This window comes from Pseudorasbora parva, chromosome 17 (genome assembly GCF_024679245.1).
Source record: "Pseudorasbora parva isolate DD20220531a chromosome 17, ASM2467924v1, whole genome shotgun sequence".
Taxonomy (NCBI): domain Eukaryota; kingdom Metazoa; phylum Chordata; class Actinopteri; order Cypriniformes; family Gobionidae; genus Pseudorasbora; species Pseudorasbora parva.
In genome coordinates this window covers 28,100,803-28,115,427 of record NC_090188.1, presented here as the reverse complement: position 1 = coordinate 28,115,427, position 14,625 = coordinate 28,100,803, and the positions used below count along the sequence as shown (strand labels likewise).

Here is a 14,625-nt window from a genome sequence, read left to right as displayed (position 1 = left end):
TGCAGGAAGACTTGTCACTGTGCTGGGTGAGACACCAGCGGTCTAATTAAAACACAGCGCACGACACAGCCAGCCATGATTCGGGCCAAATGAAAAACACTTGTGCACCAGCTCTCCAGTTTAGATTTAACAGGAAAAGACAAACCTTCTGATGGAAATGATCTTAACTGCAGTGCACGTTCAGTGCTGTTTTAAAGGGATGGAGGTTTCATTCTCCTGTGGTGTCGTGATGCATGTTTTAATCGAAATTTGCTTGTAGATTGAACTCAAACATACAGGTAGCTCGTATTAAATGTGTCTAGATTCCTCAGGGAATGTGCACAACTGCAGTGACAGTGGCCTGTTGTAGCAACATGAGGCAAAGAGCTGATTTACTGTCTGTGAAAGAGAAAGGAGGGTATCCAAAGGAGAGCCAAAGAATGAGGGAAGAGTCCCCTCTCTTTCTCAGGCCTAACATACTACATCATGCAAGTCAATAAATTATGAGTGAATTAATAAACCCTCTGAGAGATTTTTTATTTAATCAGAAACCATAAACATGAGCAATCAACAGGGAGATGATGGATCCCTACGCACATGGTTTAACATGGCACACAGGTCATGTCTGTATATTACTTTTTTAATTTAGAAGTATTATTGTTGGTTTGAGACCACCAATAATAGATGTTAAAATTCGGGTGTTATGATAAGCTGATAATTATTGTCATGTTATGGACGATAACCAATAAATGGGCGATTTTTAACATTCATTTTAAATGCTTCAAGTGAATTTATAATTATAATGTACAGTATCAAAATTAATATTCTTTCTTAGATTTGTATAAGATTACATTTAAAGGGGCCATGACAAGGATGTTTTAAAATTATTTTAATATGTTCCTTGAGGTTCACTTATAATGTTAAAGTTTTTTTCACAAAAAACTAACTAAAACAGTTCAGCCAAAAATGAAAATGATTTAATTAATTACTCACCCTCATGTTGTTGGACACCCGTAAGACCTTCGTTCATCTTCGAAACACAAATGAAGATATTTTTGTTGAAAGCTGATGGCTGAGAAAGGCTTCAGAAAGCCCTCTATTGGCATTCAGTATATTTTCACTGACCAACTCACGCATATAGGCACTAAAAACATCGCTACAAAGTCCATCTCACTACAGTGGCTGTACAATCATTTTACCAAGCAACGAGAATGGTTTTTGTGCGCAAAAAAATCAAAATAATGACTTTATCTGCCAAGTTATTGTCTTCCTTGTAGATCTCTGACGTGAACTCACCTGGAACTCACGTGATAGTGGCGCTCCTCTTCGCTTCTGGGTCATGTATCTGAACGGTGGAGCTGCGTCATATTCTCGGGCATGCGTCGAGTTCACGTCAATAACTCGGTGGATAAAGTCATTATTTTGATTTTTGTGTGCACAATAACTATTTTCGTCGCATTTGAAAATTATTGTACAGCCACTGCAGTGAGATGGACTTTTTATCGATGTGTTTAGTGCCTTTATTGGTCTTGTGAGTGGGAATGTACTGAATGCCAATGGAGGCCTTTCTGAAGCCTTTCTCAGCCATCAGCTTTCAACAAAAATATCTTCATTTGTGTTCTGAAGGTGAACAAAGGTCTTAATTAATTAATGAAATAATTCATTCTGACCCTCTGTCTGAAATTATCAGTTTTTTAGGGGAGGCTCCTTTAACACTTGTCAGTAAACAGACACTTTTAATGATTGGCTAACATCATTGCATAGGAAACAGTATCAACTCCCACTTTTACGTGTGAGTACAGTTAAGCCTGGTTTCACAGACGGGGTTTAGATTAAGCCAGGATTAGGTCTTAGTTCAATTAGGGCATTTACCGATAAGTAGCTTTAATAAACGGGCCGTAGCAAAAAAAACATTACTGGTGTGCATCTTGAGAAAAAACAATGGCACATATTTTAAGATATGCGAGTGTAAGTTGCCTTCAGTTAAAAAAAAGCTTAATTATGCATTTTAGTCTGGAGCTAACTTAAAGGAACACTCCACTTTTTTTGAAAAAAAGGCTCATTTTCCAAACTCCCCTAAAATTATATAGTTTAGTTGTACCGTTTTTGAAAGCCATTCAGCCAATCTTCTTGTCTGGCTATCACCAGACCAAGTTCAATTTAAGATTGAACATTGGTCTGGGGGGTCTGCTCTGTATTTCTACTGCACAAAAGGCGTGATAAACAAACATTATTCAAATGGCTCTGTATGCAATTGGATAGTCCTTCAACCAATTAGACAACTAAAAGGTGTGATCAACAGGCAACGACCCATCGCTTCTGTAGCCTTTATCGTGTTAAACCCGGTAATAGTGAGCCAGGTGGATAAGCCAGTCTGTGATTGGTTCCCACAAAAGTGTATAAGAATTAGTAGAAATTAATGGATTGAGTTGCAGGGCAAAATCAAATCATCGGCAGATCAGGCTGGGTTTACCCTGTCTACCGATCTCCGGATATGGCAGTGGCATTTTTAGCATGGCTTAGCATAGATAATTGAATCAGATTAGACCGTTAGCATCTCACTCAAAAATGACCAAAGACGTTTAATATTTTTCCTATTTAAAACTTGACCCTTCTGTAGTTACATTGTGTATTAAGACCGACGGAAAATTAAAAGCTGTGATTTTCTAGACCGATATGAGGAACTATACTCTCATTCCTGCATAATAATCAAGGAACTCTGCTGCCGTACCATGGGTGCAGAAGGCGCAATGATATTATGCAACGCCTGAAAATAGGCTAACTTCCGTCAACATAACCAATCAGATTAAATTATCTATGTTAAGCTCTACCAAAAGTTCTACAGCCAGATCTAGAGGCCGGTATCCTGACAAGCCAGACCCACATCAAGATGGTCTGGAAACTCGCCATTGACAGGGCTCAATCCGAGGGGCGGGATAAACGGTTGTCTTTCAAACTCCCTCTGCACGCGATAGGATAGTGCTACCAGCGCTACAACCAACCAGAGCAATGAAGGTGAAACGGAGCTCGTTGATAGATTAAACATTTGCCATATCCAGTCGGCAAAACTCCAAACACATCTTCCCTTCTTAAGAATGACTTCAGCGCCGTTCTTTTCTCAGAGAAAAGCTTAACTCCAAGTCTTCCAGAGTCGCGGTCAAAGCTGATTCAAATGACCGTCGTTCGCCAGCCTCTGTGTTTACTAGAAGCACGCAAACGCAACTCTGCCGTCATTATGTTAAGCCCCGCTCACCGACTCTATACACGATGTGATTGGCCTGACCAGAGTTTGGCGTTTACAGCTCAGATGGGTATTGAGAGTTGCTAGACGACACTCGTGGGCAGATTAGATTTGCTGCCGCTAGGGTGCATCTAGATTTCTAGGCTAAGAGGTCGGCTGAATGGATTCGAAAACGGTAAACCTTAACTGTTTAATTCTAGGAGAGTTGGAAAATGAGCCTATTTTCAAAAAAATTGGATTGTTCCTTTAAGCCTTGTTTGTGAAACCAGATGTAAGTGTTTTAACATTATCCATATAAAAAAAATGTCAAAATAAGGGAAATTAATTTTTTTTTAAATAAATATTTGAAAAAGGTCAGTATATTTACATTATCATTCAAATGTTTGGTGGCAGTACGATTTACTTTGAAAGACATTTTTTAGATGAATCTATCAAGATTACTATATTTAGAGCAGTACTTTTATTCGGCAAAGAAACATTGAATTGATCAAACGTGACAATCCTGTTTTTTAACTTTCTATTCGTCATTCAATTTTGAAATTATCAGTGTTTAATGCTTAATATTTTAGTTTTTTACTGTTTGCACAAAATTAAGCAGCACAACCGTTTTAAATTTTGATAGTAAAAAATGTTTCTTGAGCAGCAAATCAGTATATTAGAATGATTTCTGAAGGATCATGAAGACTGGAGAAATAATGCTTAAAATTTAGCTTTACCATTGCAGGAACATACTACTTTTAAAAACATTTAACAACATTACAGTTTTTACTGCATTTTTGATTAATTAAGTGCAGCCTTTATGACGATATGAGACTTCTTTCAAAATCATTAACAAACCTTTTGAGCAGTTATGTATATCTAATATTGACTGAGGAATTACTTTTGCCTTAGAAATACATTTACATAGTAGTACATTTGAAAAATATACATTCAAGCATGTGGTTGCATTTTATTTTGCAATTGTATTGTTATTTTATTAGTATTGTAGTAAATAAGGAGACATTTTCATGGGCAGACAGATTTGAGATCAGAAAGGCACTAGGAAACGATTCACATTGAATGACCGCCCCCTCAATTCACAAACTGCATTATTCTGTTGTGCTACATTATTTTATGTTCATTTACATCACTCCCTGTTCAGATCTTTATGTGTGATGTTGTGGCTGCGTAATATCAGTTTGAACTGGGACAGCAGCAGCATTACAGCAGACCCAAATACGGCTTCCCCCTTTTAGCACCTGGGACACACACACACACACACACACACACTCATGCATAGCAGATCTTGGATCAGTGTCCTCTACTACGGTCCCATCTGTAGCTTTTTCACTGAACACTGGCGAGCTGGCCTCATATCAGAGGAAAATGGCCTCTTTCCGCACTGCAGACACTTGCTCGTCATTCACTAAACAGATTGTAGTTTTGCTTTAGCCTCAGGGCACCATATGCTTCTTTTTCTCTCTTTTTCTCCATCTATCTCTCTGTGCCACATACACAGACACTTACACAGCAAGCAGGAAATGGGGCCTGAGTGTTGATGCTATACTTTTTTTTTTACTTAAACGGAATATGTTTCTGTATAGAAACCATGGAAACAACAAAGACGCTTTAAAATATTATGTGTTTTATTAGACAGGTGAGCAACTGTTTGGATACATTCATCGACAGAAAATTAATCACTGTTATATAGCTCAATACAGTTTGTCTTATTTTTTCCAGTGAAAAGCATTAGATTTTGTACAAACGATACATTACTAAAGCTTATTAGTAAAGTTGAAATGCTATTCTGAGAGAAATGGATGTTTGATAAAACATATTTTAAATAGAATGATGATTTCTATCTTTTCCACAGCAAAGATGGATGATTTGCTTGTAAAACTCTTTAAGTCTCTTGTACAACCAAGTGGAAATACAGAAAAAATGACTTTCTGAATATGTTACTCAAAAACTTCTGTTGTTTTCTTCACTCCGACCCGGTCTTCCATTGCATTGACAAACTAGCAGTGTGTAGTCATGTGTAATGCAGTGATATGGTGGGCTTTAGTATTCTAGTGTGTAAAACTGTGATATGTGAATAAAATAAAAAATAAAAACATAATACATTTACAACTCTTACTTTAAGGCAAGACAGGTGAATATGGTAAACAATTAGATTTGACCATATTTTCTAGTTTTTTTAAATTTGCAAATGAGGTATGCTCTAATTCCTTCACGTGCCTTCACGTGCTATCGGAAATGTCCTACTTCCCACTTCTAAAGTCGTGATTACGAGCTCATCATATTCAAATTTTGACCTGTTCAAGTCCAATTTTTAAACTAGGAAACTAGTATTTACGATAATTCCGATAGCACGTGAGGGCAGCATAATTTTTGCAATAATTTGCATACATTTCCAGAATGTAAATCTGAACATTGGATGAAGCCAGGTTCAAAATTCTTGTTTCGTTTATTTGACATACTCATGATTTTACAGGGGGCATTTTTGGATATCTCTTACTCTGTAAATCAGAAAATACTGTCAACAGTCAGAGAGAAAAAAAGCACTGTATTCATATTTTAGAAATAAAATGTTATATAAAGTGAATTTGAAGTAAAAACCTTTATAATAAAACTGGAAAGTTTGGTGCAAGTGTGTTTAAATACACTTAAATGTGTATTTTGAATGTTGTTGTTTTTTCTAACTTCTTATGAAAGAAAAATCTTAAAGTTGACCAAGTAAAAAAAAGAATGGCTTTGCCTTATTTAAATATGTAAAAAAAAAAAAATGTAAATAATAATGGAAAAAATATGTAAATAATAATGGGTTTCTAGCAACTGGGCCCTTATTACAGAACCATCCTAACTAGAATCCTGTGTTATTCTTTTAACATGGTGATTTCACCTCTCATTTAGGAGAGATTTAAAGTAACCATTAAAATGACAATTACGTCATCCTTTACTCACCCTCAAGTTGTTTCTAACCTGTATGAATTTCTTTCTTCAGCTGAACACAAGGGAAGATATTTTGAAGAATGTCAGCAACCAATCAGTTAACTGGAGCCATTGACTTCCATTGTATTTTTTTCCTACTATGGAACTCAATGGCTCCAGTTAACTGTTTGGTTACTGACATTCTTCAAAATATCTTCCCTTGTGTTCAGCTGAAGAAAGAAATTCATACAGGTTAGAAACAACTTGAGGGAGAGTAAAGAATGAGAGAATTTTCATTTTAAAGTGAACTATCCCTTTAAGATAGGATGATTCTTTAACACTGCCCCTGCTGGGTTCTTGTTGTAGGACTTTAGTTTGTAACGGGGCTAGTCTGTTAGTATGTAGGGGTTCAAGCTGTAATGTGTTTGGCTTTAGTGTGTAAGGCTGTCATATACAGGTCTCTAGTATGTAATGTTCTTGAGTGTAATGCTGTGGCGTATAGGGTTGTAATGTAGTATGTAGGCCATTGAGTACAATTTGGAGCACTGTGTTTCATCCCTTGTTCTCTCATTTTTTGTTCCTCGTTTGAGAACAGACCACAAATGAAAGTGGAGGTCTCTCGGCGGATGGTTGTCATAGCAATGTGAGAACATTTATAATGGGATATTTTCCCACTCTAAAGCAACATCCTTTGGCTGTGCCTGACGCACACACACATACGCACATGCAAACCTCTTCCTATTCTCTCACCCACTTTTTAAATGACAGATTTAATGACTAACCTCTCATAAATTATGTCACTTTCTCTCTCTCAACTTTTTTTCTCAAACAGATTTTGTATAGATCCCTGATTCCCTGTTACAGCAGTTTGAACTGAACATTAAACTGTTAAATAAAGTGTTAAGAGTATTGAAAAAAATTATTATATTCATAAATTAAAAATTGATTAAATTTTAAACCTCATCCTCACTCTCGCACTTTGTAACAAATCCTTCCCTCGTGGGTCAAAATGACACGAAGCCCTAAAATTATACTTAATTTTTTGGTTATTTTTATTTTATTTACCTTTTAATTATTAGATTTGATCAATAAATAATAAATAAATAAATAGTAATTTTAAACACATTCTTCAATTTGAAATAATTCACAATTACATGCATAACCCTTTTAATTCAGTCAAAATATCTCACATTGGGTGTCTTTGCGGTCCTCTTGTGAAAAAAGATAACAATATTTCATGACTTAATGGCCATATAGCTTTATATGGAGCAAATGAGCTCTTCCGCTGGGTCCTAAAGTCAGTTCCTGTTCAATATGCATTCAGATACACATGTAGACATTACTAAATAAGTTTTTAGTTTAAATGATTATGATTAATGATTAATGATTATTGGTTATTGGTGGTTCAAGTGCAACAAAAGTCCTAGGGTCTTGAATCACTCAGATAAGCTCTCAATTAAAAAAAATTTAAAAAAAGTGTTTCGGGTCAAAATGACCCAAGGGAAGGATGAGGCTAAACCATTGAATATCCGTATGGTTTGAAATCTAACAAAGCACCATTTCTAAATAAAATGAATTGGATAAAGTCCACACTGATATATATTGTAGACATATACATAACATTTCAAAAGTTTAGGGCCAGTTTTTTTTATTTTTATGAAACTAATACTTTTATTCAATAAGGGTGCAATAAAATGATCCAACGTAACAGTAAGGGCATTTATAATCTTACAAAAGATTTCCATTTCAAATAAACTTTTTTTATTTTTTAAAGAATCCTGACATTTTTTATCATGCTTTCCAGAATTGTTTTCAAAATTGATAATAAATGTTTCTTGAGTTCCAAATCAACATATTAGAATGATTTCTGAAGGATCATGTGACACTGACGACTGGAGTAATGATGCTGAAAATTCAGCTTTAATATTGCATAAATAAATTACATTTTAAAAGAGATTATAATAAATAAAAGATTTTAAATCATGTAATAATATTTCACAATAATCAAATAAATGTGAAATGTGAGCCATCTTTCAAATACATTAAAATCCTAATGAACCAAAACTTTTGAACCGTATTGTTTTTTATATATATAATAAAAAAATACAATACTTGTTTTGTATGATTATTTACTCACAATATTATAGAAATATTATACTCATCCATGATAAGGCTGTTGTTATGCTATTCATCCTTTGTGCAGAACAAGCTTTAGTAAAGTTAGTTAGGTAAAGTTCACGTGCTCTGCATCTATTTCCTGTATCATCTCATATCTCTCCTTCTGTCTTCATCTTTCCAGGGACAGCTCTCTCAAGCATTGAATGTTCTGTCTGATCGGGCTACAGAGGCCAAAGAGTTCCTGGTGCAGCTCAGAAATATGGTACAACACATACAGGTACAACAAAAACACACACTAGCTCTTGTACACTGATACACACTAATGCAGTGCACTCGTAATATGATCTGATTCTATCCTCTAGGAGAATGGAGTTGAATTCGAGGCTTGTTTGGTCGCCCAATGCGATGCTCTGATTGAAGCTCTCAACCGAAGGAAAGCTCAGCTTCTCAGCAGAGTTACCAAAGAACATGAACACAAACTCTCAGTAAGCACAACCACACACAAAACACAAAGAATCTCTAAAAACAGTTATTGGGTGTCTTTCCTCTTTTGAGAAGCTAATTTATGCTATATAAATCAACCACCAAAGTAGAAAGCAGCTCTCTGTTGTATTTTTAAGGTAAATGGAAGATTGGAAAAAACCCAAATCACAATTTGATATTTTAATTGGAGGTTTAGTGACGGCCACCTTGAGGGTTTTTAGTATGTGCTAATAGAACTGATGAATAAAGTTATATTAGCAATTTTTTATTATTGCAAGCAAGGGGAATTATTTATTTTTATTTCATTTTCAGTAGCTTTATAAGAATAGAACTACAGAAAAACACTTGTTTAGTTTAGTTTATTAAATGTTTTTTATTACAGAAGTAATATTCTTTTTTTGTAAAGTATATCTGATCTTCTTTTTAAAAAAATTAAGGGCTGGACTTTGTATTTTGTCAATCATTAAATCACTGTGTTTTTTTATTGTTATATATATTAGTTATATATATTTAGAAAAAAAGCTACCTGGTTGCCTTAAAATTTTGAGTTCATTGAAATTAACGTTTTGAGTGAATGCAATGAAAATTTTGAGATTCGAACTTTTTTTGAGATTCTAAACTTTTTTTAAGTTAAACCTACAAAAACCAACCATTTTTTTTACAGTGTATGAGTGACAGGCTGTTTAAAGGCACAATTTAAAGTATCCAAAAACACTAAAACAATGTTATATATTTTGTTGACCTATGTTACACCATCCCAAATGTTTCCAAGAATGTTTAAATCCAGAGAAATCAGCTATTGCCCCGTTTCAAGTCGCCTTTCAATGACGTCATATCCAGGTTTTTCTTAAATATATATATATTTTATTAGACAAGTAAGCAACTGTATGGATACCTTTATCGACAGAAAACAAATAATTGTTATATAGCTCAACACAGTTAGACTTGTTTTCTTGAATTACTGTGAGTCTCGGAGTCAATGCTATTTTGACAAGTGGCTAACATAGTATGATCAGAAAGAGCCTCCAATGTATCTCCACCATTCAATGTTTTAAAATGAATTACATGCCATTTTACTAGCATGATATTGTAATCTTGATCTAGCTTACTGTAATGTGCGATAAGTGTCTCAAAGCGAACACACATTATTATGATATTGCTTTCAACACACATAAATGTATTTGAGTATGATTGTAAGTAAAACAACGCTGCGTTACGCCACGGTTGTACCTGTTTGAGTAGTAATTCAGTAGGTACTTGCGTCTGTTTAATCTGTAAATTAAAGTGGTGTTTGTTCCATTCTTGTTTCATGTAGTTACAGGGTAAGTATGAATTGAAATAAATGTTTCAGAGTGATGTCAGATTTTGTACATGTTTTTTTTTTATTGTGCTTACCCTGTAACTACATGAAACAAGAATGGAACAAACACCCGCAGATTCACACTTACCCTCTAACTACACAGATAATTACCCCTTAATTAAAAAATCCTTACAGCATAAAGGATTTGTTAATTTTCCTGATAGACACCCCTTTATTCCCCAAATATTACATATTGTTCCCTTATACCTACACGTACTTACTTTAGTTACACCCAAAGTTACTTTGTAAATTCGCTTTACTTAGTAAAGCAGTACTCTCTAGGCTGTAATCTAAAGGGTTACCTTAAACTTGAATAAATTAGCTCACCCATGAACATTATTTCTGTCTGAGTCCCATCGGATTGCTTTACATCGGCTGTGGAGATGAAGACCACAACTCTCACGATTCCATGCTTACTCACGGCATCATCAAGCTACACCTTAGCTATTGTTTTGAATAAGAGACCTTTTACATACTGTGCCGTTAAAGATTATAAGGGCACATGCATTTAAAAAACTTAAATACTGCAATATTGTATACAAAAATATTAATTGTACATTTTGATTTCATGGAAATCTCTACGCAGTTCTGTATTAGGGCAACAGATGACTGGGCACTATGGGTATTTTCTATTTTCTCATTAAAAATGTATTAAATCTCTTTTCTGCCAAAGTTGGAATCAGAATAGATTCATGCTTCAGGCAGCAGGGCTAATCAGCAGCCATTGTTGGTGTGTTAAATCAGCCTGTTTCTAGCCCAAGCTTGTATGGCATTTGAAAAGGTTTGCTTTCATAGGGGGAATGCAGCTTAATGGTTAAAAATCTGGGCTATTAACAGAACGATTTTAGATTTAAACTCGAGTCATTGTGCCCTTGACTAAGACTCTGGGTTTCAGGCTGCTCCACTGAGACTGCACCTATAGTTAGTGTGCTGTGATTCTCTTTGGTTGAAATGCAGCTATGAAATGGCAAGTAATTAAACGGCAAGTCAGTGTGCTTTTATACAGTCTTATGAATTCTAGGAACATTATACAACTAATGCACAAACTTGACCCTGATTTTGTTGGCTGTGCCAGTGGGTAGTTAATAAAAAACATGTATTTGCATATTTTACTGCTCACAATTTCTTTGAAGTTTTACACCATCATTAATTACTTTTTTTGCTGTTTAATTCAATTATTATTATTATTATTATAATTATTATTATTATTATTTTAATAGTCCAAATTTCTTCAAGCTATAGAAAATTAAAATTTGAGTGAAATTCCAAACCAAATTTAATATTGTAAGTAATCATATTTAATTATATTTTGTGAGGATTTCTTGCATTCGATTTGATATCATCTATCTTTTTAAATACAGAACAATGAATGGTACTGTTACGTTTGTTATATAGCGTTGTGAGTTATAAAGGGAAACGTAATATTAAAATGATCCAGTCTCCCCAATACTATTAGCCTTTCACGCAGTAATCCCAGTAAGTTACAATATAATTACCAGAACGACTTTATTGCTAAATACTCAAATATCATATGCTGTTAACACAAACAACGTCGTTCTGGCTTTTTACCATTTAGAGACAATTCACACATCAGCACCAAAAGACGGGTGAATTCTGTGATGCCATTTATTAGAAATCATCTTTAAACTCTGCACTATTGTCTTTATTCGCGTGCGCGAGGTGAAGCGCTTTAGTTTCATCAGTTCTATTTGACAAAATATTTGGACTCCTGAGTGACAGGATTAAGATGGTGATCACACAGAATGTAGTTTTGCTCTTAAAAACACAAGACACACATTGTAGTATCCAACTGCAGAGGAAAAGTAGACCACGCCTGAAAAAGCTGCAAGATGTGGTACAACGGTCACAGATATCCATAGCGTATAAGTCCTGGGTAGATTACATACAAATTGTAGTCGGTTACTTATTCCAAATTACAAGACAAAAATTGTAGTTAGTACGTAATCCTTTACATTATAAATTTAAAGTAATATAATCTGATTACTTTAAGATTACTTTTTAGAAATTCCAATCGGAAGCAAGCATCCCTATGCCCTATTCGGAGAGCCCTTGAAGTGGGGACTTTGGAGTGAGCAGGGCACTTATGCGTGTCATTATGAAGCTGTTTGGCATTCACCCTTTGTTCACACACACACACGCATCATACCGTTAATTTATTGGTAGTGTTACAAGTTCCTTCTTCTCATACTGGTAAACTGGCAGATCCGATTTACCTGTATTTTTGAAAAGATCCTTCACACATGATCTAATGCCAGTAAAGACTATAAGTGTAAAGGGAAAGAGAAAAATGGTCTCCCCAATACTATTAGTAGTATGTGCTTTTGCTGGCATCTTATGTAGGCCTATTCTTCTCTTGTCTCCATGGTGCCACAGGCCTGTTCCCATGGTTACAAAGATGTCGGGATTCTTGTCCAGTGGCTTTGCAAGATGAGACTGCATTTCTTCAGCTCTGTACAGTTCTGTCTCATTCTGTTTGGATTTGAATGTCTCTTTTGCCTTTCATAAATCAAGTGTTTTATGTTTGATTCCTTTCTGTATAGGAAAATTGGCTTTGGAGGATGTGTGTGTGCGTCAGTGTGTACGTGTGAATCATGTAAAGGGGATGTAGCCAGTGGGTTTAAGTAGAAGGAGGGACATACATTCATCCAGTGGAATACGCAAACATGAAGTGCATTTTCTTTTCTTTTTTTGTAAAAGGTCAGTGATGTGTTGCCTGCTCAGAGAGGATGCTAACAATTGGACCCACTGTTTCCTAGCAACCCAACCACAGTTTCCATGGATTATTCTCTTACTCTCTCTTTCTGCCTCTTTATCTCAGGTGGTTCGTGATCAGATATCTCACTGCACAGTGAAGTTGAGGCAGACCACAGGACTAATGGAATACTGTCTGGAGGTTATCAAAGAGAACGACCCCAGCGGCTTCCTGCAGGTCACTGACCCTTTTAATATCACACTAATGAAGCTCGTCTGCTGACATGGGTCGCAAAGTTAGAACCCTTACGAGCTAGAGAAAGATCTGATGAAACTGTTAATGGATGGGAATGTCTTTTGTACCTGTTTACACGTAGTCACTTCATGCATTTTCTCTGACCGTGGAAAGATCCAAATCAGTTTGACATGATCAATGGTCAATGAGATTAGAAAATTACATCTGACATTTGATTGAATCTAACTTTATTTCTCACAATTCCATGGTTTTCTTTTCTTCTTGTAATTGTGAGTTGGGAACTTGCACTGTTGTGAACTGCGAGTTATAAAGTCTGAATTGTATGGTGAGATATAAACTTGCAATTGTGAGAAAAGAGTTAGGATTGTGAGATATAAAGTCGCAATTTTCTTTTTAATTTTTTTATTCTGTGGCAGCAAAAAGTTTTCACACACACACACACACACACACACACACACACACACACACACACACACACACGTGTGTGTGTGTGTGTGTGTGTGTGTGTGTGTAGGCTCATTTCATCAGTTTTTATATTTTTTTATTACCTATGCTATCATAACGCTCATTGAAGTTATTCTTTTAAAACACTAATAAGTACATTTATTAATACTGTTATCTATAGCAATTCTTAAAATTAATATAACATTTTATTATTGTGTTTTGTGATGCCTACATTCACATAAAAGCATTTAGATTTTTAGCTTTTAAATTTGTACAAAATAATATATTAATCTTTTTTTTTTAAATGCAAAAATAATTTTAATATCAACCATTAATTCATACTGTATCATTTTGTGAAGCATTTTGATTGTTTCACTTTTAATTTATTTATTAAAAATAGTGTTTTTAAAACTACATTGTAAAAACAAAATCAGGTCTCCAATTGAAATTTTTCTAGTGACTGATCACATCTAAATTTTTCAGTTGGCCAAATTGAATTTTTGTGAATTGATGCAATTTAATTCACAGAAAATCAATTTGGCCAACTGAAAAATGTAGATGTGATATCAGTCACTAGAAAAATTTCAATTGGAGACCTGATTTTTTTTTTTTTTTTTACAGTGTAGTTTTAAGTATTACAATAATAAAGGTTAATATCAGACATTCATCAGTTATTTACCATAACATGAAAATAATTGTATTATTGTTGTTTGCCAGAACTTTAATATCAGTGTGTCTAAATTAGAATACTAGCTATTGCTTTTTGTGAGTATTTATGCAAAACGTGCATGTAAGCCAGTGTGACTTCATCAATATGTCTGTTGAGGATCTTATTGGGGACTTTTGTACACTAATTTGTATAATCATTTAAGTCTATCATTTTAAAATTATGTCCATAATGGAAATCTGCCCAGAAATCCTTATAATCTATTATTTAAAAAAAAAAAAAAAAAAAAAATCTTTTTAAATACTCAAAAATTAGTGTAAATGGCATGGAAAGTTCATGGAAGTGCATTCGGCAAAAAGTGTGTATGACTTAGTTTTTCTCAAAAACAGGCACTCTTGCTCAATGACACTTTGCCTTCCAAAACTTTTCTAATCACAGAATGTTTCTTGCTCTGT

General features: G+C 34.6%; 1 protein-coding gene across 4 annotated transcripts in view; it reads left to right on the top strand.

Annotated features, from left to right (window-relative positions):
- Nucleotides 1-14,625, top strand: part of trim9 (tripartite motif containing 9) — a 35,046-nt gene that overhangs the window by 1,495 nt on the left and 18,926 nt on the right. For all 4 annotated transcript variants that reach the window (XM_067421013.1, XM_067421011.1, XM_067421012.1 and 1 more), the window contains exons 2-4: nucleotides 8,430-8,525; nucleotides 8,611-8,733; nucleotides 12,931-13,041. In XM_067421013.1, coding sequence (XP_067277114.1) covers nucleotides 8,430-8,525; nucleotides 8,611-8,733; nucleotides 12,931-13,041 — 330 coding nt within the window. The remainder of the gene's footprint in view (nucleotides 1-8,429; nucleotides 8,526-8,610; nucleotides 8,734-12,930; nucleotides 13,042-14,625) is intronic.